Source organism: Oryctolagus cuniculus, chromosome 18, assembly GCF_964237555.1.
Source record: "Oryctolagus cuniculus chromosome 18, mOryCun1.1, whole genome shotgun sequence".
In the NCBI taxonomy this organism is placed as follows: Eukaryota; Metazoa; Chordata; class Mammalia; order Lagomorpha; family Leporidae; genus Oryctolagus; species Oryctolagus cuniculus.
The window spans coordinates 13,233,871-13,261,076 of NC_091449.1; the positions used below are offsets into that span (position 1 = coordinate 13,233,871).

Here is a 27,206-nt window from a genome sequence, read left to right on the forward strand (position 1 = left end):
ACAGATGGCGCTCTGGCCCCGGCTTCAGCCTGCCTCAGGTCTGGCCATCGCCGCATCTGGGCAGTGGACCAGAGGACGGACGATCTCCGAGTCTCCCCGTCTCTCACTCTGCCTCTCACATAAACAGACGGCCATTTCTTTAGACGGCTTTCCTGTCCAGGGCGGGGCGGCCACGGCTCTGACGGCCTGAGCCCTGGACCGTCCGTGACCCCTCTCCACGTCCGGGGTCCTCCACGGGGTCCCTGGGCAGCAGCAGCCAGGCGCGGACAGCTGGCGGGAGACCCTCAGCAGCGGCCGCCGTGACCCCGCCCCAGCTGACCCGGAAGTGCTCCCGGCACCCGTCAATGACGAGGCCAGGCCTGTGGCCTCCAGGGCCCCTGAGTCACTCCACTTCGTCCTTGCTTGCAAGGCCCCTTCCCTCAGTCTGGCAGCCCCAGAGCACGCGCAGAGGCCTCCCGGGGCCCTCGGGCGTCGGAGACAGGGTCAGCACACCCGCGGAGCCCGTGGGCATCTGCGCGAGCGTGAAAACCTCAGCCCACGCAGGCTCACGACACACAGGCCGACAGCAGCTCTGAGCTGAACGCCGGGTTCCGGGTGCGGATGCTGGCACAGACACTCCCAGTCTGGCCCAAGCCAACCTCCGACACCCGGGAGTCCTGGAGCTCCCCGCAGGCCTCCCAGAGCTTTGCTTGGCGACGCTGGGGTGCGGGCGCTCTGCGCAGGCGCCGCCGCCCACGTGACCCTGTGCCCGCCCACTTCCTGCCCCGCGGAAGGTTCCAGAGCCCGGGGCGCCCGCGCGGGCTGGGCTGGGGGAGCGGGGGCTGCGGAGCCCGGCCGGAGCCGCGAGAGGGGCTCTGCGGGGTCCCGTGGGCGTCCAGGCGTCCCCGGCGGGCTCCTCCGTCCTCTGCTGGGACGTTTGGACGGAGAAAGAGCCGGCCGCGGGCTAGGCCTTGAGAGGGGCGGTGCCTCTCCTGGGCTCCTCCTAGAGTTCCCGGAGCCGCGCTTCTCCGTGTGAGACACCCGCTCACGGGTAACATGTGTGTGTGTAGTGTGTGCGTGTGTTCTATGTAACGTGTTTGTGTAGTATGTGCGTGTGTTCTATGTAACATGTGTGTAGTATGTGTGTTTCTATGTAACGTGTGTGTAGTATGTGTATAGTGTTTCCACATGTGTGTATGTAGGGTCTGTATGTAAGTCGTGTATGTCTATTTCTAATATATCTATTATGTATCCATATGTTTATAGTTATATGTTCATGTTATAATGATAATATATATAGTAAATAATTTCTATATATTTCGTAATACATAAGTATGTAGGCTTAATTTGTTTATACAATGTATATGTGTCAATAGAAATATCGATTTCTATATTTATATTAGCTATTAGATATAGTGTCTATGTATACACAAAATTTGTATTTATGTATAGTCAGATGATTAATATATTTATATATATATATACATTTATATATCTATATAATTATATAATAGAGAATTTCCTTAGTCATTTATTTATTTTTAAGTTTTTTTTGAGAGATTTACATAAACAAGGGAGTGGGAGAGAGACAGAGAAGGGTCTTCCATTCGCTGGTTCACAAGTGGCGGTGACGGTCAGAGCTGGGCAAGACTTGAGCCAGGAGCTTCATCCGGGTCTCCGTTGGGCCATCTGCTGCTGCTTCCCTAGCCCATCAGCAGGGAGCTGGAGAAGTAGAGCGGTCAGTAGTGAGAGGGTGCGTGTGGGGTGCTGGCATCGCAGGCAGCGGGTTTACCTGCTCCAGTACCTATTTCTGTATGATTTGTTTAGGGTCAAGTAATTTCTGGGTACAAACTGTTTTTCATACTACACAGAAAATTCATATTCTAAAAAAACTATGCATAGATTTCAGAAACCATTTGCACCAAAATAATTACAGGTTTTTAATTCCAATTCCCACTGACTTTCTGGATTCCCTGGTACGTGTGTGTGGGGGGGTGTCCCCTGGATCGGGCTCCCAGGTCTAGATTCCGCAGCCTGCGTCCCCGTGGCCCAGAGCCCTGAGCAGGGCCAGGTCTGACTCCGGGCAGCGCCCTCGCCGCTGAGCTCCTGTTTTGCCTCCCAGAGTCCAGGGCGCTCAGGACCGCAGCCCCTCACTCCCTGGGGGTCCTAGCCCAGGTGTGAGATCTGGTGCTGGAAGAGCCCTGGAGAAGGGGCGACGTCCAGCCGGGGACGCCATGAAAGAAAGCCCGGACAGCACCACAGATTCTCCTGGGGGAGGGGTGGGCTGCGACTCCCCGCTCGGCCCTCACATTCTAAGTGAACTCCAGGGACCTGGGCCCCAGCTGACTGGGCTGTGAGGTCCCCGCGCTCCAGCTCCAAGACGCCCTTCCCGCGTCCCAGCTCGCCAGGCGCCAGGCCTTCCAGGACCCCACGTTCCACCCTCCCATGCAGCCTCCCGCCACGCGCAGCCAGCACACGAGGCCCAGCCTGCCGCCTGCCAGGCCCCGCACTCCCTGGCTGAGCCCGCATCCTGTCCTGGGCAGTCAGCATCCCCACTTCCTCCACACCCAGCCAGGGCTCCCATTTCAGCCCAGGTCCCAGCCCTGGGAGCCTAATGTCCCAACGCCAGGGGCCAGCACTGGGGGCTCCGATCTGCCCGGGGTGTGGGAACCCAAAACGCACAGTCTCCTCCCTCTAGGCTCCCAGCAGGCAGCCTCCTCGACTCCAGCGGCCTTGCTCCCAGTCACAGATGCTCACCCAGCATTCTAGAACTCCAGCCCCAGACACTCAGAAGCCCCCAGCAAGGCAGCCTACCGCATTCCAGTTCCCGTGCCCACATCCTGACAGCCTCCGACTGCTGCAGTGCACCAGGAAGGGGCCCGGGCCCCATGTTCTAGGCCTCCTAGGTCCCAACCCAGCTGCCAGGTCCCGACCCTCAGGCTAAAGAGAAGCCCAGCCGAGTGTGGCTCAGCCAGGGGCGCAGCCCAGAGGGCCACAGTCAGAGACCGCCATGTTCACCTGAAGCAGTAGTTGGTGTCCAGGCTCAGCCGAGCTGGGCGCTGTGTAGCAGCTGCTCCCGTTCCAGGGGGGTGGCCCAGAGGAGCAAGAAGGGCCGGGTCATTCTCTCAGTGTTGGCATCGTCCCCTTGGCGGCCAGAACTGATCCCTGTGTGGTTGAAGACTCTCAGGCGGATGGATCAGTGCCATAGGGTAGTTTGTGGGGTTGGAGGGGACACAGACACACAAGCACACGCAGTCACACACGCAGATGACAAGCTGGGCTGGGCCGGGCCAGGGCCGTGGACTCACCGTTGATGTCCACTTGGAGGACATCATCTGTGTTGTCACTGGACCTCCGGGCGCTGAGGCGGAAGCCCTCTATTTCCTCTGTGGGAGTGGGGAGAGGGAAGGCAGTCTGAGTGGGAGGCCCAGCCAGACCCTGGAGGAAGGGGAAGGAAGGAGCAAACCCCAGGGGCTCCTCCTGCCTGGGACAGCCCTCCCCCCGCCCCCCACCATGGTGCTCAGTGCTTTGCCTTGCCTGCAGCGTCCCCTTCAGGTCAGCTCACATGTCACCTCCTCAGAGAGGCCCTCCGGGATGCACACCCTCCTGGACCCTGACATCGCCTTGTTTTCTCCATCGCATGTGACCTCTGACACTGGTGTTTGGCTATTTATTCCTCTCAGTGTTCTCAGTAGAAAGCAGTGTGCACCCAGTAGAAACCCCTATTTTTCTGGTTCCTCTCTGAGCCTCGCCACAGTCTTGACAATATCTGGGAGCAGGTGTTGTGGTGCAGCAGGTGAAGCCCCGACTGCAGCCCTTGACCCCACATCAGCAGTTCCTGTCCTGCCTCATTAACCCTGCTGCTGCTTGTTCTTCTAAAGTATGTGTGTATTTGAAAGGCAGAGCTACACAAAAGCAGGGAGACATAAAGGGATGTCCAACCTGCTGGTTCATTGCTCAGCCCCCAGGACTAGTCCAGGCCACAGCCAGGAAGGGCATTGGAGCACACAGTGTGGGAGCAGCTGCACTGCTCTCCCAGGCCCGGTAGATGATTTCCCTGGGAAGGGGGCAGATGGGAATTGGAGAGGCCCGCATGTGAGGGAGGTCATGGGTGGCAGCTTGACAAGCTCTGCCGTGATGCTGATCACTGGGCTGCTCCACTTCCGACCCCCCTCCCTGCTGATGTGCCTGGGAAGGCAGCAGACGATGGCTCCAGTGCTGGGCCCTGCCAGCCACGTGGAGACTCGCCACCCACACAGGGCGGGGCCCAGGACAGGAGCCTGAGGGGAGTCCTGGGATGCGTGCATGACTAGGAGGGACCCCTGGGCACTGTGGACTCAGCGAGGGAGAGGAGTGGCCCAGTCCTTTCCTGGGCAGATGCACTGTGCCCGGCTCTGCCTGCTCTCAGGGCCTTTGCACAGGCTGCTCCCTGCCCAGAACACGCGGCCCCTCACTGCTTCCTTCCAGATTTTTTTAATTTATTTTTTATTTTTATTTATTTATTTTTTTTTGACAGGCAGAGTGGACAGTGAGAGAGAGAGAGACAGAGAGAAAGGTCTTCCTTTTGCCGTTGGTTCACCCTCCAATGGCCGCCGCGGCCGGCGCACCGCGCTGATCCAATGGCAGGAGCCCGGAGCCAGGTGCTTTTCCTGGTCTCCCATGGGGTGCAGGGCCCAAGCACCCGGGCCATCCTCCACTGCACTCCCTGGCCACAGCAGACAGCTGGTGTGGAAGAGGGCAACCGGGACAGAATCCGGTGCCCCGAGCGGGACTAGAACCCGGTGTGCTGGCGCCGCTAGGCGGAGGATTAGCCTAGTGAGCCGCGGCGCCGGCCTCCTTCCAGATTTTACTCAGCCCTCCAACATCAGTTCAGAAACGTCCTCCTCCAGGAAGCCCTCCCCAAACCTAGGCTGGGCCAGGCACTCCCTTTGGGCTCCTCATCCCAGCATGGCCACTCTGGGTCATCACTGCACAGCTAACCACCCCCACCCACCCACCCACCCACCCACCCAGATGATGATGAGCTCAGTGCAGGCCAAGACTGGGCTGTCCTGGTCAGGCTGTGTCTGTCCCCTGCATCAGCTGTCACAGGGCAGGGCAGAAAGCAGGTGCTCAGGACATGGGTGATCCATGAACCAGATCCCTCACTCACCTCCCAGTTCTGAGTGCCTTTGACACCAACAGGGGGTGGGGGCAGAACTCAGGAGAAGCAGGGGTGGGGCAGACCTGGGATCCTTACCTCCACCTCTCAGCCACTGCCGCACAATCCAGGTGACAGTAAATGACAACCACACATCTGTGTCACTGGGTGTCAGCTTACGCCTCCTGTAGTAGCGCCAGGAATCGTTGCTGCATTTCTGGAGGACAAAGCACGGGGGAGAGAGAAGCGGGAGATGCTGCCAGCGCCTCCCACACGGCGTGTTCGATTCCTCCTCCTCCTGGGCAGATCCAGGCTTGCGCAGTAACACCACACGCAAGCCTGCAGGCTCCAAGTGCCATGCGCCCAGAAAGGAGAGGCCATGCCTCTTTGGGGTGCTCAGAGCCCAGACCCTCCAAGAGGCTGCGGGGAGCTCTTTCTCCTGGAGGCCTGAGGTCTGACCAGAGGCTGGCCCCTCCCCACCTGCACAGCCCGCAAGGCCAAGCCTGTGGTGCCAGCACCTGGGCTGTGCTGAGCGTTCAGTCGGCAGATGTGACAGCCTGGTTCTGAGCTGAAGGCTTAGTCAGGTGTCATTCTGTGCTCCAGTGTTTGATAAAGCCCAGGAAGGCCAGCTATGGGCCTGAGCAGTCCCAGGAGACTCATGTCTACAAATCCAGGAGTCTGGGGCTGGTAGGGACACAGTGTGCTGTGCCACAGCCTGCGGTGCTGGCATCTCATAGGAGCATCGTTGGAGTCCAGGCTGCTCCACTTCCAATCCTGCTTCCTGCCAGCGCACCACGGAGGGCAGCACAGGCTGATCTGAGTTGGGCCCCTCCTTCACGCGGGAGACCCGGGTGGAGTTCCAGGCTCCAGGTTTCAGCCTGACCCAGCCCTGACCATTGGGTCCATTCGGGATTGAACCAACACAGGCAGGATCTCCCTATCACTCTGCCTTTTCAATAAATAACTTAAAAAACTAATGTAACAAAAAGCAGGTGTGTGACCCGTGGCACGGTGGGACAGTGGAAACATCCTCCTGGGGCTGGACACACCCTCAGCAGCTACAGCCAAAGCCAAGGTCTTCAGACACTGCCCGATAGGAGCACTCAGCCCCGTGCTCTCGTGGGAGGCCCTCACGTCTCGGAGCCTGTGAGTCCAACACTCCCGACGACAAGGCTTCTAGGTCAGTGATCTGGGAACTCCAGCCTTCTGGAAGGGCAGATATCGGCCTGGAGACTCCACCTGGAGAGCAGCACTGCCCACAGGCTTTCTGGAAGTCTTCACATCAGTGATTTCCAAGGCAGCAGAAGCTGGGACAGGTATTTAGCTCCGTTGCTCCTGTGCCTGTGTCCCATAGCAGGGAGCCTGGTTGGCTACCTGGCTCTGCTCCTGACTCCAACTTCCTACTAATGCAGACCCGGGAGGTGGAGGGTGATGGCTCAAGTAGTTGGGTCCCTGTCACCCACATGGGAGACCTGGGCGGGTTCTCAGCTCCCTCCCAGCTGTGTGTGTATATAACCACACCCCGCCACACACACACCTGTGTCCCTGTCTCTCAAGGAAATCAGTAAGAAATGAAAAGGACTCTCGGGCTGGAGTTGTGGTGGCCAGGTTAAGCCACGGCCTGTGATGCCAGCGTCCCACTGAGCAGTGGATGAAGCCCTGGTTGCTCCACTTCCCATTCAGCTCCTGCTGATGTACATGAGAAAGAAGCAGAAGGTGGCCCCCTGCCTCCCACGGAGGAACCCAGGATGGAGTTCCATACTCCTGGCTTGGGCAGGTCCAGCCTGGGTGGTGGTTGCCATATGGGGAGTGAACCAGCAGATGAAATCTCTCTCTATTGCTGTCTCTGTCTGTATCCTCCTCTTTCTGCAACTCTGCCTTTCAAATAAATAATCTTCTTAAAAAACTTTAACAAAATGAATTATAAAACCGCAGCCAATTCATATGACTGTGGTGCACTCCAAATAGTTAATGTTAATCAGTTTCCATTTTAATCAAGTTAAATTTGACTGGGGCCACGACAGTTTAACAGTTCTGAAGCCTCAGCCTATCCAGAGATTTCGACTTTCTACAGTCCTGACTTCTTCAAGGGCCTAATTCTAAGACCCCCGTCTTCCAAGCATTTAAAAGCCCAAGTTCCCCAGAGCCCCAGGAGTCCCCGGTCTGTGCTCCTCCCCCTCCCAGGGCCATCTATGAGGACCTGCAGCCAGCAGCCTTCCACCTCCACTGGCCACAGCTCAGGCTCCCTCCTCACCTGGTACAGCTCCACGTGCTGCTCCTGCTGTAACTTGAGCACTTGCAGGCGCAGCTCTGCATGGGACAGCAACACCGGCTTGGGCACTGCATGCCGGAGCTCTGACGTGTTGAAGAACATATAGACGCTGTGCCAACTTTCTTTGTATTTTTGGTAGATTTCTAGTTGGGAGGAGCAGACAGAGGAGTCAGGGTCTGGAAGGGGTACAAGGAGCAGGGGCACCCCCAGGACAAAAGCCCAGAGCTGCAGCCCGGGTTGGAGTTGGACTCTGACACTTTTCAGCTGTGTGACCTTGGGGCCCAGGGTCCCTTTGGGTGGGCTCCCTGCCCTGCACCATGGGTCCTGACCACTCTGTCTACCTGAGGCCTCCATCTGCCCCCCCAGGGAGTGGCCGTGTGGCTCCCTTGTCCCAGGCACCCAGCTCAGATGCGGATTGCACTGCAAGAGGAAGGGTCATGGGGAGAGCCTGGGGTCAGGAAGAGCCCCTGCTGCCTCTGTGCTGTGTGACCTGGGGCACTCACTCCCCTCCCTGTGGCCATAACTAGCTGCCTCCTCCCACCTGTTGCCATTGATCCCATGGGCGAAACCATCATGCAGACCAGTGCCTCTTTCGCCATGACCCGTTCAATCCTGCGTGTTCTGTGAACCCTGGAAGTGGATCCATGCTCCTGGCACTTTGCTGTGGTTCGACTCTCCTCGCTTTTGCTCCTCCCATCTTTCCATTTCGTGACACCCCACTCTGCCCAGCTTTCTCACTGGCTCCTTGCCCACAAACTACGGGCTCAGCCTCTCCGCACAGAGCACCCCTCTCTGCAGCTCCTACCCCACGAGCCCCAAATTCCACAGGCCCTGTGGAGGGAACGGCCTTCTACCCCATTGCCTGTGTCCCCCGGGACCTTCCTCGACCCCGCGGGTCCCATACACTTGGCGCACTGTTCCAGGAGCAGTCCCTGAGGGTCGGGGACCTCAGCGCCCCCATATTTAGGACACACCCTCCCCCACATTCCCTGTGTACCCAGTGGTCCCCTTCCTCCCACTGTGTCCTCTGCAGGTAATTTCCTCCCTGAACCCTGCCCTCTGGCGCCCCCTGGTGGCCCCTTCCCGGATCCCCAACCCTCGGAGCTCACCGTGGTTGCTGTCCAGCATTGGCACACTGGTGATCTCCTTGCCAAAGAAGCCTGAGTCGGGTTGGGGCTTCTGTTTAGCTCTCTCCCCGGACACCTGATCGCGGGTTCTGTTGTACAGGGCGAGTATGTCCTCGGGCACCGGACCCGTCGGCACCTCATCATCACTTGGGGGGCTGGAGAGCCCCAGCTTGGCCAGGATCAGGGCGCCGACGGCCTGGATGTGCTGTTGTCTGAGCAGCTCCATGTGGGTGTTGTTGCGGCTGAGCGTTCCCACGGCTGGGCGGGCGGGTGACAGCACCAGGAGCCACAGCAGCGGCAGCAGCAGTCGCATCCCGGAGGGCAGCATGGTGGAGGCAGACACTAAGCAGCACTGCGGAGAACACCAACAGGGCTAGGGTGGCATGGGGAGGCCTCGACCAGGCAGGGGCTGAGGGCCTCAGGGGGCAGCTGAGGCCTTCAGGAAGGCAGAAGCAGGGGTGGAGGGGAGGCTGGTGGCCGGGGTCGTCTCAGTAGCCCCTGGAGCAAATGCAGAGGGGCGAGCTCTGCTGCTAGGGGAGCCGGGGCAGGGCTGAGCCGCAGTCCTGGAGGAGGGAAGGTCCGAGGGTGCGCGAGGTTCTGGAGGAGCCTGCAGTGCGGGCGAGGTCAGGGCAAGGCCTTCAGGGCAGTCAGGGTCTGTGGCTCCGAGGGCTGGGCAGGTAGGGGTTTGCTCTAAGGAGACAGGCAGGGAGCAGAAGCGGGAGAGGCTGTGAGGAGGGTGGCGGCCTGTGTTTCCCGAGTCTTACCTCTGCCTGGGCCAGCGCTGTGCGAAGTGGTTCCCACACCTGTAGCTCCTAGCCACAGTGGAAAAGGTTCCGAAATTCTTTCCTTTTATCCCAACCAGCTGCCCCTCCTCCAGCTCCTCCTCTCTCTCCTCCCCCAGTGGTGGCATCATGGATGGGGCCTCTTCTCAGGCTCCTGGGCCTGGGGTTGTTGCTTCAAGTCTCCTTCCTCTGCCCTGGGCCCAGGCCCTGCCTGAGGCCAGCTCCCATCCGGGGGTGTCCAAGAGGGGATGTGCCCCCCACACAGACCCGACCCTGCTGTCCAGGGATCCACTAGAGACTCCCGCACCCCGCATCACAGTGCCAGTAGGAGCCCCATCTGCTCTGCTTCCCATCCAGCATCCTGCTGGTGCGCGGGAGATGGCAGAAGATCACGGCTCCAGCTGGGTTTCCTGCCACTCTCATGGGAGACCAGGAGGGAGGTTCGCTCTCCTGGCTTCAGCCTGGCCCAGGCCCTTCTGCTGGGGCCATGTAGGGAGTGAACGAGAGATGGAAGAACTCCCTGTCTCTGGCATTGTGCACTTTAAATAAATAAATAAATCTATAGAAAAAGTTAAACAAAATGCACCCACAGAGTCTTGGGGACCCCTCTTTTCAGGAGCTGGATCCTAAGGCCTCCCCTTGAGAGAGGCTGGTCTTGCACTTGCAGGGCTGCAGGGCTGAGATGTGACTCCCAAGGCTGGCTGCTCGGAGGTGCTGAGGTGAGATGAGATAACTTTCCTAGAACCTACTGCCAGCTCACCAGTGCCCCAGGCCCTGTCGAAAGCACGTTCCAGGGGGCCAGCGTCATGGCACACTTGGGTAATCCTCCCCTGTGGCGCCGGGATCCCATATGTGTGCCGGCTTCTAGTCCCGGCTGCTGTTCTGCCAGTCCATCTCTCTGCTGTGGCCTGGGAGGACAGTGGAGGATGGCCCAGGTGCTTGGGCGCCTGCACCCGGGTGGGAGAGCAGGAAGAATCACCTGGTTCCTGGCTTTTGGATAGGCACGCGTCGGCCGTGGCGGCCATTTGGGGAGTGAACCAACGGAAGGAAGACTGACTCTCTCTCTCTCTCTCTCTCTCTCTCTCTCTCTCTCTCTCTCACTGTCTATAACTCTCCCTGTAAAATAAAAGAAGGGAGGAAGGGCAAGCAAGCACGTTCCAGCCTTCCTAGCATTCCTGCCTGTCCACGGCTCTCCTTTACCCCCATGTTGCACATGAAGAAACTGAGGGGCTTCCTCGGGGACAGGGAACAACAGGTCCTAGGCCAGCAGAGCTAACCCAGGCCTGTGTTCTTTGAGACGCACGGAGGGCAGGAAGCAGAGGCAGGAGGTGGGCTGGGGGCATCCAGGCAAGGAGGCTGAGAGAAGGTGTGTGTGTGTGTGGGGGGGGGGTGATGTGCTGATTCTCAGGTGTCCTGGGTCAGTCTGGATCCGCACAGCCCTGGGTTCCTCAAGGCCCTTGCTGTGTGGGCCCTGTACAACGGCTTCAGCTCCCTGAACCCCAATCTCTTCATCTGTAAAAGGGAGCAATGCTGCCCGCCTCCCAGGTGTGACAGCACACATGAAGCCTGGAATGGCGCAGTGACCATCCCAGCGTCTCCCGCAGCCTGCAGAGTAAGCGTCTGAGTGGTCGTCGACGTTATCAACCAGACCCTTCCCCAGCAGTCTGATGAGAGGACTCTCTACCCTGCACGCCTCTGCCTCCCTCCGGGAGCCCACCCAGCTTGCACTGGCCTTGCTTCCCAGAAGCCCTCCACCCTGCCAGACCAGAGGACTCCCAGCCTATGTGGGGCCCGGCTGGCGTTCCCTCCCTCCAGGCTCCGGGGCCCCATGCCAAGAGTGCAGAGCTGGAGCTGGCACGTGCCCACTCCTGGGGAGAGGAGAAGGGACTGGGGAGAGGAGAAGGGAAGGCGTCTGGGAGTGTGCTGGGCGTAGCCTGTTTTTGACTGATGAGGAGACAGGGAGACCCATGGAGGGGAGAGGGGAGGGACAGGGGCAGGATGTGTCACCCCGAGGATGCCCTGTTACCATCTCCTTAACCTCGCTCTGGTGTCTTAATGAAACCGTGTCAGCACCACGAGGGCCGGGCTTTGACCTCCTAACGGAATGCACTGCAAACCAGGGTGACCGTGGGATTTAGGAAGCAGTCGTTTAGCCTGGGTTGAGACAGCCGTGTCCCTCACCGCAGCACCTGGGTTTCATTCCTGGGTGCAGCCCCTGACTCCGGTCCTCCCAGTGCAGAGCTGAGAGACTGAGGGGATGGCGCAAGTAATGGGGGTCTTGCCTCCCTCGTGGGAGACCTGGATTGACTTCCTGGCTCCTGGTTTCCACTCCCACCCAGTACTGGTTTGTGCAGGCACTGACTGGGGAGGGAACCAGAGGGTGAGAATTCTTTCTCTCTCAAATAAATAAATAAATAATCATTTTTATGGATAAGTCAGGGGAGGGGATTGTGGTCAGCTGGGTTAAGCCACCGTTGGAGACTTCTGCATCCCATATCAAGTGCCTGCTTTGACTCGGATTCCCATCAGCTTCCTGCTCACACACCTGGGAGGCAGCAGGTGACGGCTCATGCACTGAGCCCCATGCCTGCACGTCACAGACCAGGATGGAGTTCCTGGCTTCTGGCTTGGGCTTCTTGTCCAGCCCGGCTGTTGTGGGCTTTTGGGGAGTGAATCAGCTGAAGGAAGATCTCTTCCTTTCTCTGTGTCTCTGTTTCCTTCCGTCACTCTTTTAAATAATGCAATAAATCATTAAAAATAAAATAAGACTGAATTGACGCAAAACTTTTAAAAATATTTTATTCATTTATTTATCTGAGAGGTACAGCTACAGATAGAGAGAGGGAGACAGAGAGAGAAGTCTTCCATCTGCTGGTTCACTCCCCTAATAGTTGCAACAGCAAGAGCTGAGCTGAGCTGAAGCCAGGAGCAGGGAGCTTCTTCCGGGTCTCCCAAGTGGGTGCAGGGGCCCAAGCACTTGTGCCATCTCCCACCTCTTCCACTGCTTTCTCAAGCCATAGCAGAGAGCAGGATTGGAAGAGGAGCAGCCAGAAACAGAACTGGTGCCCATATGGGGATGCCAGTGCCCAGGCAGAGGCTTAGCTTACTCCTCCACACCTTTGGTCACGGGTGCAAAAATTTCTGAAACCCATGCATACAAATAATTTCCACAAACTCAGGGAGGGGCCAAGGGGCCAAACTGGTTTCAGGCAAAGAGTCACACGTGCCTGGGCGCAGGGAGAATAAAGAACAGCATGAGCTCGGGGCAAGAACCCTGAAAGCAGATGCTGCAGCCCTGACAAAGTTACGGCTGAGATCTCGCAGTTCAGACAAACAATGAAGGCGGCCACTGTGCTCTGAAAAGGTTCCACACACACCACACAGCAATGCACTCCCTTTTTTCTCCTAGTTACTGCTTCTTGGCACATAATTTCTTTAATGAAACGCTGTGGGTTTTGGGTGACTTCATTCATACTGACGAAATCCTGAGACTCAGGCCGGCGTTGTGGCGCAGTGGGTTAACACCCTGGCCTGCAGAGCCGCCATCCCATCTGGGTGCCGGTTCTAGTCCCAGCTGCCCTACTTCTGATCCAGCACTCTGCTGTGGCCTGGGAAAGCAGTAGACGATGGCCCAAGTCATTGGACCCCTACATCCATGTGGGAGAGCCAGAAGAAGCTCCTGGCTTTGGATCAGCAAAGCTCTGGCCGTTGTGGCAATCTGAGGAGTGAACCAGCAGATGGAAGACTCTCTCTCTCTCTCTCTCTCTCTCTCTCTCTCTCTCTCTCTGCCTCTCCTCTTGCTGTGTAACTCTGCCTTTCAAATAAATAAATAAATCTTAAAAAAAAAAAAAGGAATCCTGAGACCCTGCTTTAATCCCGTGTCGCTCCCCGTCTTCGTGGAGGAACGACACAGGAGCCTGCACTGTTCTTTTGTCTGCTCGGTCCTTCCCGGGTTTGCTGCTGGTTCTTCCCGGGTTGGCTACCGTCCCTTCCACCTCCGTGGAAGGGCGGTTCCCCCTAGCCACTTTCCCCACTTCCGCGGGGGAGCGGCACACCGCTGGCCGGCTCTCTCGGGGGCTGCACAGGTGTTCCTTCAGATAGATGTTCCCCTTAGATGTTCCTGGTGCATGTTGTCTCTCTCCTCCTTTATAGTCCTCTTCCGCCAATCCCATCTCTGCTACCCACACGCTGAGTACGCTGCTCTCCTCCAATCAGGAGCAGGTCCTACAGTTTATTGGTTGAACTGGAGGCAGCTGTGTAGAAGCTGTTACTCCCTTCTCAGCGCCATATTGTGGGAGAGCAGATGCATAGAATAAGTCTTAATTCCAGTAACTTAGTCTAGTCCGAGTTGCTCCATTGCTCCCCACAGATCCCCCTTTCTTTTTATTTTTTGGCGTTGATACGCGCCTGTCTTCGGTGCCCCGCAGCACACACTCTGCTCTGCTTGCTGGAGTTGCCCACAGGTGCTTACAAGCCCTACGAATCAGGCAAACCGAATCCGGGTCCTCTCTTTGCCATGTTGTGAGGAGGTTTTTAGGCGCTGATGCGTGCCTGTGTTCGGTGCCCTGCAGCGCATGCTCTGCTCTGCTAGAACTGCCTGCAGGTGCTTACAAGCCCTACCAATCAGGCAAACCGAATCCAAGCCCTCTCATTGCCGTCTTGTGGGGAGACTTATTGGTGTTGATAACGTGCCTGTCTTTGGTGACCTGCAGCGGGTAAGCTGCTAGCCGCCAGCAGGTGCTTATCGTCTTACTAATCAGGCAGACCGAATCCAAGCTCTCTCATTGCCATGTGTATTGTGGGGAGGCCTTATTTTTCTCTATTTCTCTACCTCCGGGCATTCCTCTCTCTCCTATTTTACTTCTATCTGCCAGCATTCCTATTTCTCTCATTTTACTTCTAAACTTCTGTTTCTCTTGTCCCCGCAGCTTCCCGGCGCCTCGCCCTATGGCGGCTTCCTGGCTCTGCGCCGTTTCCCGGCGCCCGCCCTGCGGCGGCTCCGCGCGCTCCGCGGTCTCCACTCCCTTCACGCCCGCACCACGGCCTTCGCGCTAGCCCCACGTTCCCTATCTATTCGCGCCCCGGCTTCCGCGAGTCACACAGCCCAGCTCATGTTTCCGCCACCGGCATTCAGTCTAAGTTCCCCGGGCTAACCTGACGAATTCAACCTAGCTCACGCGTCTCCACCTTATGGTTTGGCTTCCCGTCCTCTGCTCCCCGGGCTAATCTGACGGATTCCAACCTAGCTCACGCGTCTCCGCCTCTGGTTTTAGATTTTCGCCCCTTGTTCCCCGGGCTGACTCAACGAATCCCAAGGCTAGCTTTCGTCTCCGCGTTGGCCTGCCCCCGCGGCTTCATCCTCCCTAGCATTTTTTTCTCTACCTGGTATGTTTCCTAACTTTTCTTCCAACAACATTCCCCTCTCATTTCTCCTGGCTTCTCCCCACAGTCCCTATCCAAGTTTCTTCTAGGTTTCACTTTCACTTTCAACCTGCAGTCCGTATCTGAGTCTAAGTTTCTTCTTGCTTTCACTTTAAATCCTAGCTTTCAATCCTAACTTCTTTCCCACAGTCCGTATCCGAGTCTATGCCTAGGCTTTCGATAGCTTCTTCTGGCACCTTTTCCGTCCGGCTTTTCCCTAGGCTCTTTGCTAGTCTCTCTCTCCGGTATTTTCCCACTTCTTCCCGTTTCTTCCCTCCTAAGTTTCCTATCCGAGTCACGGCACCATTATGTCGCTCTCCCTCTTCGTGGAGGAGCGACACTAGACCCTGCCTAGGTTTCCTATCCGAGTCACGGCACCATTATGTCGCTCCCCGTCTTCGTGGAGGAACGACACAGGACCCTGCACTGTTCTTTTGTCTGCTCGGCCCTCCCCGGGTTTGCTGCTGGTTCTTCCCAGGTTGGTTACCGTCCCTTCCACCTCCGTGGAAGGGCAGTTCCCCCTAGCCACTTTCCCCACTTCCGCGGGGGAGCGGCACACCGCCGGCCGGCTCTCTCGGGGGCTGCTCAGATGTTCCTTCAGATAGATGTTCCTGGTGCATGTTGTCTCTCTCCTCCTTTATAGTCCTCTTCCACCAATCCCAACTCTGCTACCCACACACTGAGTACGCTGCTCTCCTCCAATCAGGAGCAGGTCCTACAGTTTATTGGTTGAACTGGAGGCAGCTGTGTAGAAGCTGTTACCTCCTCTCCCAGCGCCATATTGTGGGAGAGCAGATACATAGAATAAGTCTTAATTCCAGTAACTTAGTCTAGTCCGAGTTGCTCCCAGTTGCTCCCCACAATCCCGCACCTGGTTTCTGTCTTCATCCCTCTGGGAGGCTGCATCTGGACTTTGTGGTGTCTCTGGTGAAGCCGCCCCTGCAATCCCAGCACCACACGAACACTGGTTGGTTTTCCTGCTGCTTCACATCCGATCGAGATCCCTGCTAATGCATCTGGGAAAGGCAGAAGAAGATGGCCCGAGTACTTGGGCCCTTCCACTCGTGTGGGAGACCTGGAAGAAGCTCCTGGCTCCAGGCTTGGGCCTGACCCAGATCTGAACGTTACGGCCATCTAGGGAGTGAACCCGCATATGAAAGATACTCTGTCCCTCTCCCTCCGGTAACTCAGACTTTCGAATAAATAGATCTTTAAGAAAAATGTCATGTCAAATGTGGGGAAACTTTGCAATCTCTCTTTTTCTACCTGTGAAACAATATTCGTTTACCAAAGTGATGCTTGTCGATGTTTGCATCCCATAACTGAACCTGCCACGTAGGTGGGGGACATGCATTGCATCCCCAGCTCCCAGGCATCTGGGGAGTGAACCACTGAATGAGCTCTGTGCGTGTATCTCACTTCTCTGTGTCTCACTCTCTCTCTCCCTCTCCCTGGCCCTCCACTATCTTGTGTGCTCTACCTTTTAAATAAAAAAATATGTCAAATGCAACAGCAGACATTGACCTTCTGACACATTGTGTAAGTCTGGAATCTGGCATCGGCTGAGCTGTGGGGCTGTGGCCCAGGTCTCTCCTGAATTAGCAGTGGGGGCTGGCCCCGCTGCAGTCACAGGGACACTTGCTCAGGGCTGGGAGACCTGCCTGCCCCCTGCATGGGCGCTCACATGGCGCTGGCTTTCTTAATGCATGTCTTAATCTTTCTCTCTGTCTCTCCCCCCTCCCACTGGTATCTGTGGAAAGAAACAATTAATGGAAATTATTTTTAGTAAACAGGTGCTGGGTGGGATGTTAGCGAATGAGATCTCTCTCTGTCCCTCCATCTCTCAGGTGCTCTGCCCTTTAAATAAATGAGTATCTTAAAGCCACAGCAAACAGCAGCTCCGCCCTGCTTGGGCCCCTCTGTGGGCTGCTTCTCTCCTCACACTGACCCCTCAGAGTGAGGCACCCCCAGAGGGAGCAGGGAGGGGGCCTCAGTGCCTTCGAGGACCCAGTCTCAGGAGTCACATCTCAGCCCTGCAGCCCTGTTGTATGGTGGAGAAGGAAGTGCAGGACCAGCCTCTCTCGAGGGGAGGCCTTAGGCTCCACCTCCTGAGACGAGGGGTTACCCAGACTCTGTGGGTGTATATTGTCGCTCCCCCTCTTCCTGGAGGAGCGACACTAAACTCTGCCTAGGCTTCATATTCGAGTCACGGCACCATTATGTCGCTCCCCGTCTTCGTGGAGGAACGACACAGGACCCTGCGTTGTTCTTTTGTCTGCTCGGCCTTTCCCGGGTTTGCTGCTGGTTCTTCCCGGGTTGGCTACCGTCCCTTCCACCTCCGTGGAAGGGCGGTTCCCCCTGCCACTTTCCCCACTTCCGCGGGGGAGCGGCACACCGCCGGCCGGCTCTCTCGGGGGCTGCTCAGGTGTTCCTCAGGTGTTCCTGGTGCATGTTGTCTCTCTCCTCCTTTATAGTCCTCTTCCACCAATCCCAACTCTGCTACCCACACGCTGAGTACGCTGCTCTCCTCCAATCAGGAGCAGGTCCTACAGTTTACTGGTTGAACTGGAGGCAGCTGTGTAGAAGCTGTTTCCTCCTCTCCCAGCGCCATATTGTGGGAGAGCAGATGCATAGAATAAGTCTTAATTCCAGTAACTTAGTCTAGTCCGAGTTGCTCCCAGTTGCTCCCCATAGTATATGATGACTTTTAAAAAAGATTTATTTAAAAGGCAGGGTTCCAGAGTGGGAGAAGAGAGAAAGAGAAGGGAGATCTGCCATTTTCTGGTCCCCTCCGCAGGCTAGGGCAGCAGCGGAGCCTGGGCCAGTTGAAAGCCAGCAGCCGGGTACTCCGTTCTGCTCTCCCACGGGGCTGTCAGACTCTGCGGGCTGCGCAGGCGCATCGCAGGAATCTGGGACTCCAGCGTCGTCATGGCGGCCATTAGGGGAGTGAACTAACAGAAGGAAGACCTTTCTTTCTGTCTCTCTCTCACCGTCTCTCTCTCCCTGCCCGCCTCCTACACAGCGACCCTCGTTTTGGACCAGCCCGCTGAACCCCAGACCCTGTCTCCCGTGAAGGCTTTTCTCTCTGTCTCTCACCGTCTAACTCTGCATGGCAAAAAAAAAAAAAACCTTACATACACAGATGTTACATAGAAACATACGCACATGCTACATACGCAGTGCTACATAGAAACACATACTACATACACAGATGTTACATAGAAACACGCACATACTATATACACGTTACATAAACATACACAATACTACATACACACGTTACATAGAACACACGCACACACAACATAAACAGATGTTACATAGAACACACGCACACACTACACACATGTTACCCGTGAGCGGGTCTCTCTCAGACGGAGAAGCGCGGCTCCGGGAACTCTAGGAGGAGCCCAGGAGAGGCACCGCCCCTCTCAAGGCCTAGCCCGCGGCCGGCTCTTTCTCCGTCCAAACGTCCCAGCAGAGGACGGAGGAGCCCGCCGGGGACGCCTGGACGCCCACGGGACCCCACAGAGCCCCTCTCGCGGCTCCGGCCGGGCTCCGCAGCCCCCGCTCCCCCAGCCCAGCCCAGCCCAGCCCGCGCGGGAGCCCCGGGCTCTGGAACCTTCCGCGGGGGATCCTGACACCCACGTGGGAGACAGATGGCGCTCTGGCCCCGGCTTCAGCCTGCCTCAGGTCTGGCCATCGCCGCATCTGGGCAGTGGACCAGAGGACGGACGATCTCCGAGTCTCCCCGTCTCTCACTCTGCTCTCACATAAACAGACGGCCATTTCTTTAGACGGCTTTCCTGTCCAGGGCGGGGCGGCCACGGCTCTGACGGCCTGAGCCCTGGACCGTCCGTGACCCCTCTCCACGACCGGGGTCCTTCACAGGGTCCCTGGGCAGCAGCAGCCAGGCGCGGACAGCTGGCGGGAGACCCTCAGCAGCGGCCGCCGTGACCCCGCCCCAGCTGACCCGGAAGTGCTCCCGGAACCCGTCCAGGACGTGGCCAGGCCTGTGGCCTCCAGGGCCCCTGAGTCACTCCACTTCGTCCTTGCTTGCAAGGCCTCTTCCCTCAGTCTGGCAGCCCCAGGGCACGCGCAGAGGCCTCCCGGGGCCCTCGGGCGTCGGAGACAGGGTCAGCAGACCCGCGGAGCCCGTGGGAAGCTGAGCGAGCGTGAAAACCTCAGCCCACGCAGGCTCACGACACACAGGCCGACAGCAGCTCTGAGATGAACGCCGGCTTTCGGGTGCGGACGCTGGCACAGACGCTCCCAGTCTGGCCCAAGCCAACCTCCGACATCCGGGAGGCCTGGAGCTCCCCGCAGGCCTCCCAGAGCTTTGCTTGGCGACGCTGGGGTGCGGGCGCTCTGCGCAGGCGCCGCCGCCCACGTGACCCTGTGCCCGCCCACTTCCTGCCCCGCGGAAGGTTCCAGAGCCCGGGGCGCCCGCGCGGGCTGGGCTGGGGGAGCGGGGGCTGCGGAGCCCGGCCGGAGCCGCGAGAGGGGCTCTGCGGGGTCCCGTGGGCGTCCAGGCGTCCCCGGCGGGCTCCTCCGTCCTCTGCTGGGACGTTTGGACGGAGAAAGAGCCGGCCGCGGGCTAGGCCTTGAGAGGGGCGGTGCCTCTCCTGGGCTCCTCCTAGAGTTCCCGGAGCCGCGCTTCTCCGTGTGAGACACCCGCTCACGGGTAACATGTGTGTGCAGTGTGTGCGTGTTCTATGTAACATGTGTGTAGTGTGTGCATGTGTTCTATGTAACGTGTGTGGTGTGTGTGTGTGTTCTATGTAACGTGTGTAGTATGTGCGTGTGTTTCTATGTAACATCTGTGTGTGTAGCATGTGTATAGTGTTTCCACATATGTGTGTGTATAGTTTCTGTAAGTCGTGTATGTCTATTTCTAATACATCTATTATATGTATCCATATGTTTCTAGTTATATGTTCATTTATATTTATAATATCTAAGTAAATAATATCTATATATTTCATAATACATAAGTATGAAGACTTTATGTTTATACAATGTGTCAGTGTCGATAGAAATATCAATTTCTATATATTAGCTATTAGATATAGTGTCTATGTAATACACAAAATTTGTATTTATGTATAGTCAGATGATTAATATATTTATAATATACATACATTTATATATCTATATAACTATAATAGAGAATTTGCTTAGTCATTTATTAATTTTTAAGTTTTTTTTTTGAGAGATTTACATAAACAAGGGAGGGGGAGAGAGACAGAGAAAGGTCCTCCATTCGCTGGTTCACAAGTGGCGGTGACGGTCAGAGCTAGGCAAAGCCTGAGCCAGGAGCTTCATCCGGGTCTCCGTTGGGCCATCTGCTGCTGCTTCCCTAGCCCATCAGCAGGGAGCTGGAGAAGAAGTAGAGCGGTCAGTAGTCAGAGGGTGCGTGTGGGATGTTGGCATCGCAGGCAGCGGGTTTACCTGCTCCAGTACCTATTTCTGTATGATTTGTTTAGGGTCAAGTAATTTCTGGGTACAAACTTGTTTTCATACTACACAGAAAATTCATATTCTAAAAATACTATGCATAGATATCAGAAACCATTTGCACCAAAATAATTACAGGTTTTTAATTCCAATTCCCTTTGACTTTCTGGATTCCCTGGTACGTGTGTGTTGGGGGTGTCCCCTGGATCGGGCTCCCAGGTCTGGATTCCGCAGCCTGCGTCCCCGTGGCCCAGAGCCCTGAGCAGGGCCAGGTCTGACTCCGGGCAGCGCCCTCGCCGCTGAGCTCCTGTTTTGCCTCCCAGAGTCCAGGGCGCTCAGGACCGCAGCCCCTCACTCCCTGGGGGTCCTAGCCCAGGTGTGAGATCTGGTGCTGGAAGAGCCCTGGACAAGGGGCGAGGTCCAGCCGGGGACGCCATGAAAGAAAGCCCGGACAGCACCACAGATTCTCCTGGGGGAGGGGTGGGCTGCGACTCCCCGCTCGGCCCTCACATTCTAAGTGAACTCCAGGGACCTGGGCCCCAGCTGACTGGGCTGTGAGGTCCCCGCGCTCCAGCTCCAAGACGCCCTTCCCGCGTCCCAGCTCGCCAGGCGCCAGGCCTTCCAGGACCCCACGTTCCACCCTCCCATGCAGCCTCCCGCCACGCGCAGCCAGCACACGAGGCCCAGCCTGCCGCCTGCCAGGCCCCGCACTCCCTGGCTGAGCCCGCACCCTGTCCTGGGCAGTCAGCATCCCCACTTCCTCCACACCCAGCCAGGGCTCCCATTTCAGCCCAGGTCCCAGCCCTGGGAGCCTAATGTCCCAACGCCAGGGGCCAGCACTGGGGGCTCCGATCTGCCCGGGGTGTGGGAACCCAAAACGCAGTCTCCTCCCTCTAGGCTCCCAGCAGGCAGCCTCCTCGACTCCAGCGGCCTTGCTCCCAGTCACAGACGCTCACCCAGCATTCTAGAACTCCAGCCCCAGACACTCAGAAGCCCCCAGCAAGGCAGCCTTGCCACACCCAATTCCAGTTCCCGTGCCCACATCCTGACAGCCTCCAACTGCTGCACTGCACCAGGAAGGGGCCCGGGCCCCACGTTCTAGGCCTCCCAGGTCCCAACCCAGCTGCCAGGTCCCGACCCTCAGGCTAAAGAGAAGCCCAGCTGAGTGTGGCTCAGCCAGGGGCACAGCCCGGAGGGCCACAGTCAGAGACCGCCATGTTCACCTGAAGCAGTAGTTGGTGTCCAGGCTCAGCCGAGCTGGGCGCTGTGTAGCAGCTGCTCCCGTTCCAGGGGGGTGGCCCAGAGGAGCAAGAAGGGCCGGGTCATTCTCTCAGTGTTGGCATCGTCCCCTTGGCGGCCAGAACTGATCCCTGTGTGGTTGAAGACTCTCAGGCGGATGGATCAGTGCCATAGGGTAGTTTGTGGGGTTGGAGGGGACACAGACACACAAGCACACGCAGTCACACACGCAGATGACAAGCTGGGCTGGGCCGGGCCAGGGCCGTGGACTCACCGTTGATGTCCACTTGGAGGACATCATCTGTGCTGTCACTGGACCTCCGGGTGCTGAGGCGGAAGCCCTCTATTTCCTCTGTGGGAGTGGAGAGAGGGAAGGCAGTCTGAGTGGGAGGCCCAGCCAGACCCTGGAGGAAGGGGAAGGAAGGAGCAAACTCCAGGGGCTCCTCTTGCCTGGGACAGCCCTCCCCTCCCCCTCCCACCATGGTGCTCAGTGCTTTGCCTTGCCTGCAGCGTCCCCTTCAGGTCAGCTCACATGTCACCTCCTCAGAGAGGCTCTCCATGATGCACACCCTCCCGGACCCTGACATCGCCTTGTTTTCTCCATCGCATGTGACCTCTGACACTGGTGTTTGGCTGTTTATTCCTCTCAGTGTTCTCAGTAGAAAGCAGTGTGCACCCAGTAGAAACCCCTATTTTTCTGGTTCCTCTCTGAGCCTCGCCACAGTCTTGACAATATCTGGGAGCAGGTGTTGTGGTGCAGCAGGTGAAGCCCCGACTGCAGCCCTTGACCCCACAGCAGCAGTTCCTGTCCTGCCTCATTAACCGCTGCTGCTGTTTGTTCTTCTTCTAAGTATGTGTGTATTTGAAAGGCAGAACTACACAAAAACAGGGAGACATAAAGGGGGATGTTCAACCTGCTGGTTCATTGCTCAGCCCCCAGGACTAGTCCAGGCCACAGCCAGGAAGGGCATTGGAGCACGCAGTGTGGGAGCAGCTGCACTGCTCTCCCAGGCCCGGTAGATGATTTCCCTGGGAAGGGGGCAGATGGGAATTGGAGAGGCCCGCATGTGAGGGAGGTCATGGGTGGCAGCTTGACAAGCTCTGCCGTGATGCTGATCACTGGGCTGCTCCACTTCCGACCCCCCTCCCTGCTGATGTGCCTGGGAAGGCAGCAGACGATGGCTCCAGTGCTGGGCCCTGCCAGCCACGTGGAGACTCGCCACCCACACAGGGCGGGGCCCAGGACAGGAGCCTGAGGGGAGTCCTGGGATGCGTGCATGACTAGGAGGGACCCCTGGGCACTGTGGACTCAGCGAGGGAGAGGAGTGGCCCAGTCCTTTCCTGGGCAGATGCACTGTGCCCGGCTCTGCCTGCTCTCAGGGCCTTTGCACAGGCTGCTCCCTGCCCAGAACACGCGGCCCCTCACTGCTTCCTTCCAGATTTTACTCAGCCCTCCAACATCAGCTCAGAAACGTCCTCCTCCAGGAAGCCCTCCCCGAACCTAGGCTGGGCCAGGCACTCCCTTTGGGCTCCTCATCCCAGCATGGCCACTCTGGGTCATCACTGCACAGCTAACCACCCCCACCCACCCACCCACCCAGATGATGGTGAGCTCAGTGCAGGCCAGGACCGGGCTGTCCTGGTCAGGCTGTGTCTGTTCCCTGCATCACCTGTCACAGGGCAGGGCAGAAAGCAGGTGCTCAGGAGATGGATGAACCAAGAACAGATCCCTCACTCATCTCCCAGCTCTGAGTCCCTCTGACACCAACAGGGGTGGGGGCAGAACCCAGGAGAAGCAGGGGTGGGGCAGACCTGGGATCCTTACCTCCACCTCTCAGCCACTGCCGCACAATCCAGGTGACGGTAAATGACAACCACTCATCTGTGTCACTGGGTGTCAGCTTACGCCTCCTGTGGTAGCGCCAGGAATCGTTGCTGCATTTCTGGAGGACAAAGCACGGGGGAGAGAGAAGCGGGAGATGCTGCCAGCGCCTCCCACACGGCGTGTTCGATTCCTCCTCCTCCTGGACAGATGCAGGCTTGCCCAGTAACACCACACGCAAGCCTGCAGGCTCCAAGTGCCATGCGCCCAGAAAGGAGAGGCCATGCCTCTTTGGGGTGCTCAGAGCCCAGACCCTCCAAGAGGCTGCGGGGAGCTCTTTCTCCTGGAGGCCTGAGGTCTGACCAGAGGCTGGGCCCCTCCCCACCTGCACAGCCCGCAAGGCCAAGCCTGTGGTGCCAGCACCTGGGCTGTGCTGAGCGTTCAGTCGGCAGATGTGACAGCCTGGTTCTGAGCTGAAGGCTTAGTCAGGTGTCATTCTGTGCTCCAGTGTTTGATAAAGCCCAGGAAGGCCAGCTATGGGCCTGAGCAGTCCCAGGAGACTCATGTCTACAAATCCAGGAGTCTGGGGCCGGTAGGGACACAGTGTGCTGTGCCACAGCCTGCGGGGCTGGCATCCCATAGGAGCATCGTTGGAGTCCAGGCTGCTCCACTTCCAGTCCTACTTCCTGCCAGCGCACCACGGAGGGCAGCACAGGCTGAACTGTGTTGGGCCCCTCATTCACACGGAAGACCCGGGTGGAGTTCCAGGCTCCAGGTTTCAGCCTGACCCAGCCCTGACCATTGGGTCCAGACCTGGGAGGTGGAGGGTGATGGCTCAAGTAGTTGGGTCCCTGTCACCCACATGGGAGACCTGGGCGGGTTCTCAGCTCCCTCCCAGCTGTGTGTGTGTATACACACACGCACACACACACACCTGTGTCCCTGTCTCTCAAGGAAATCAGTAAGAAATGAAAAGGACTCTCGGGGGCTGGAGTTGCGGTGGGCAGGTTAAGCCACGGCCTGTGATGCCAGCGTCCCACTGAGCAGTGGATGAAGCCCTGGTTGCTCCACTTCCCATTCAGCTCCTGCTGATGTACATGAGAAAGAAGCAGAAGGTGGCCCCCTGCCTCCCACGGAGGAACCCAGGATGGAGTTCCATACTCCTGGCTTGGGCAGGTCCAGCCTGGGTGGTGGTTGCCATATGGGGAGTGAACAGCAGATGAAATCTCTCTCTGTTGCTGTCTCTGTCTGTATCCTCCTCTTTCTGCAACTCTGCCTTTCAAATAAATAATCTTCTTAAAAAACTTTAAAAAAAAATGAATTACAAAATCGCAGCCAATTCATGTGACTGTGGTGCACTCCAAATAGTTAATGTTAATCAGTTTCCATTTTAATCAAGTTAAATTTGACTGGGGCCACGACAATTTAACAGTTCTGAAGCCTCAGCCTATCCAGAGATTTCGACTTTCTACAGTCCTGACTTCTTCAAGGGCCTAATTCTAAGACCCCTGTCTTCCAAGCATTTAAAAGCCCAAGTTCCCCAGAGCCCCAGGAGTCCCTGGTCTGTGCTCCTCCCCCTCCCAGGGCCATCTATGAGGACCCTGCGGCCAGCAGCCTTCCACCTCCACTGGCCACAGCTCAGGCTCCCTCCTCACCTGGTACAGCTCCACCTGCTGCTCCTGCTGTAACTTGAGCACTTGCAGGCGCAGCTCTGCATGGGACAGCAACACCGGCTTGGGCACTGCTTGCCGGAGCTCTGACGTGTTGAAGAACATATAGACGCTGTGCCGACTTTCTTTGTATTTTTGGTAGATTTCTAGTTGGGAGGAGCAGACAGAGGAGTCAGGGCTTTGGCAGGGGTACAAGGAGCAGGGGCACCCCCAGGACAAAAGCCCAGAGCTGCAGCCCGGGTTGGAGTTGGTTTATGACACTTTTCAGCTGTGTGACCTTGGGGCCCAGGGTCCCTTTGGGTGGGCTTCCTGCCCTGCACCATGGGTCCTGACCAGTCTGTCTACCTGAGGCCTCCATCTGCCCCACCAGGGAGTGGCCGTGTGGCTCCCTTGTCCCAGGCCCCCAGCTCAGATGCGGATTGCACTGCAAGAGGAAGGGTCATGGGGAGAGCCTGGGGTCAGGAAGAGCCCCTGCTGCCTCTGTGCTGTGTGACCTGGGGCACTCACTCCCCTCCCTGAGGAGGCTGGCTGCCCCCTCCCACCCCCTGTCTCATCCCATGCCCGCACCCATCACACAGACCTCCGCCTCTCACCACGACCCCTGCAGTCCCGCCTGTCCCGTGAACCCTGGAAGCAGGTCCATGCTTCTGGCACTATGCTGCGGTTTGCTTCACCTCGCTTTTGCCTCTTCTTTCTGTTTCGTGACCCCCCAACTCTGGCCAGCTTTCTCACCCACTCCCTTTCCCATAAACTAGGGGCTCAGCCTCTCCCTGCAGAGCACCCCTCTCTGCAGCTCCCACCACGTGACCCCTGCATTCCACATGCCCTGCGGAGGGAACGGCCTTCTACCCCATTGCCTGTGTCCCCCGGGACCTCCCTCGACCCCGCGGGTCCCGTCCATTGGCGCACTGTTCCAGGACCAGTCCCTGAGGGTCTGGGAGCTCAGCGCCCTCCCCCACGTTCCCTGTGCACCCAGGGGTCCTCTTCCTCCTACTGTGTCCTCTGCAGGTAATTTCCTCCCTGACCCTGGCACTCCGGCGCCCCCTGGCGGCCCCTTTCCGGGTCCCAGTCCCTCGGAGCTCACCGTGGTTGCTGTCCAGCATTGGCACACTGGTGATCTCCTTGCCAAAGAAGCCTGAGTCGGGTTGGGGCTTCTGTTTAGCTCTCTCCCCGGACACCTGATCGCGGGTTCTGTTGTACAGGGCGAGTATGTCCTCGGGCACCGGACCCGTCGGCACCTCATCATCACTTGGGGGGCTGGAGAGCCCCAGCTTGGCCAGGATCAGGGCGCCGACGGCCTGGATGTGCTGTTGTCTGAGCAGCTCCATGTGGGTGTTGTTGCGGCTGAGCGTTCCCACGGCTGGGCGGGCGGGTGACAGCACCAGGAGCCACAGCAGAGGCAGCAGCAGTCGCATCCCGGAGGGCAGCATGGTGGAGGCAGACACTAAGCAGCACTGCGGAGAACACCAACAGGGCTAGGGTGGCATGGGGAGGCCTCGACCAGGCAGGGGCTGAGGGCCTCAGGGGGCAGCTGAGGCCTTCAGGAAGGCAGAAGCAGGGGTGGAGGGGAGGCTGGTGGCCGGGGTCGTCTCAGTAGCCCCTGGAGCAAATGCAGAGGGGCGAGCTCTGCTGCTAGGGGAGCCGGGGCAGGGCTGAGCCGCAGTCCTGGAGGAGGGAAGGTCCGAGGGTGCGCGAGGTTCTGGAGGAGCCTGCAGTGCGGGCGAGGTCAGGGCAAGGCCTTCAGGGCAGTCAGGGTCTGTGGCTCCGAGGGCTGGGCAGGTAGGGGTTTGCTCTAAGGAGACAGGCAGGGAGCAGAAGCGGGAGAGGCTGTGAGGAGGGTGGCGGCCTGTGTTTCCCGAGTCTTACCTCTGCCTGGGCCAGCGCTGTGCGAAGTGGTTCCCACACCTGTAGCTCCTAGCCACAGTGGAAAAGGTTCCGAAATTCTTTCCTTTTATCCCAACCAGCTGCCCCTCCTCCAGCTCCTCCTCTCTCTCCTCCCCCAGTGGTGGCATCATGGACGGGGCCTCTTCTCAGGCTCCTGGGCCTGGGGTTGTTGCTTCAAGTCTCCTTCCTCTGCCCTGGGCGCAGGCCCTGCCTGAGGCCCGCTCCCATCCGGGGGTGTCCAAGAGGGGATGTGCCCCCTGCACAGACCCGACCCTGCTGTCCAGGGATCCACTAGAGACTCCCGCACCCCACATCACAGTGCCAGTAGGAGCCCCATCTGCTCTGCTTCCCATCCAGCATCCTGCTGGTGCGCGGGAGATGGCAGAAGATCATGGCTCCAGCTAGGGTTCCTG

At 58.0% G+C, this 27,206-nt stretch overlaps 2 protein-coding genes across 2 annotated transcripts; both read right to left on the reverse strand.

Annotated features, from left to right (window-relative positions):
* Window positions 1-1,497: 1,497 nt before the first annotated feature.
* Window positions 1,498-19,396, reverse strand: LOC138843154 (transforming growth factor beta-1 proprotein-like). The gene is made up of 6 exons (XM_070062165.1): window positions 8,501-19,396; window positions 7,374-7,534; window positions 5,219-5,336; window positions 3,288-3,365; window positions 2,998-3,144; window positions 1,498-1,701 (listed from the first exon to the last, which is right to left on the reverse strand). The coding sequence occupies exons 1-5, from the start codon at window positions 8,844-8,846 to the stop codon at window positions 3,023-3,025; spliced, it is 825 nt and encodes a 274-aa protein (XP_069918266.1). The 5' UTR covers window positions 8,847-19,396; the 3' UTR covers window positions 1,498-1,701; window positions 2,998-3,022.
* A 492-nt stretch (window positions 19,397-19,888) lies between these two features.
* Window positions 19,889-26,984, reverse strand: LOC138846445 (transforming growth factor beta-1 proprotein-like). Its single transcript, XM_070062178.1, has 7 exons — window positions 26,776-26,984; window positions 25,994-26,363; window positions 24,895-25,055; window positions 23,243-23,360; window positions 21,692-21,769; window positions 21,402-21,548; window positions 19,889-20,099 (listed from the first exon to the last, which is right to left on the reverse strand). The coding sequence occupies exons 2-6, from the start codon at window positions 26,337-26,339 to the stop codon at window positions 21,427-21,429; spliced, it is 825 nt and encodes a 274-aa protein (XP_069918279.1). The 5' UTR covers window positions 26,340-26,363; window positions 26,776-26,984; the 3' UTR covers window positions 19,889-20,099; window positions 21,402-21,426.
* Between the last annotated feature and the right edge of the window lie 222 nt (window positions 26,985-27,206).

Excerpts from the sequence above, each read along its gene's own strand:
- LOC138843154 (XM_070062165.1), bottom strand. The coding sequence starts at position 8,846 with ATGCTGCCCTCCGGGATGCGACTGCTGCTGCCGCTGCTGTGGCTCCTG. Across the intron at positions 7,535-8,500 it reads AATGCTGGACAGCAACCACG|AAATCTACCAAAAATACAAA; the intron begins GTGAGCTCCGAG and ends CCTCCCAACTAG. Across the intron at positions 3,145-3,287 it reads CCTCCAAGTGGACATCAACG|GGATCAGTTCTGGCCGCCAA; the intron begins GTGAGTCCACGG and ends TCAACCACACAG.
- LOC138846445 (XM_070062178.1), bottom strand. The coding sequence starts at position 26,339 with ATGCTGCCCTCCGGGATGCGACTGCTGCTGCCTCTGCTGTGGCTCCTG. Across the intron at positions 25,056-25,993 it reads AATGCTGGACAGCAACCACG|AAATCTACCAAAAATACAAA; the intron begins GTGAGCTCCGAG and ends CCTCCCAACTAG. Across the intron at positions 21,549-21,691 it reads CCTCCAAGTGGACATCAACG|GGATCAGTTCTGGCCGCCAA; the intron begins GTGAGTCCACGG and ends TCAACCACACAG.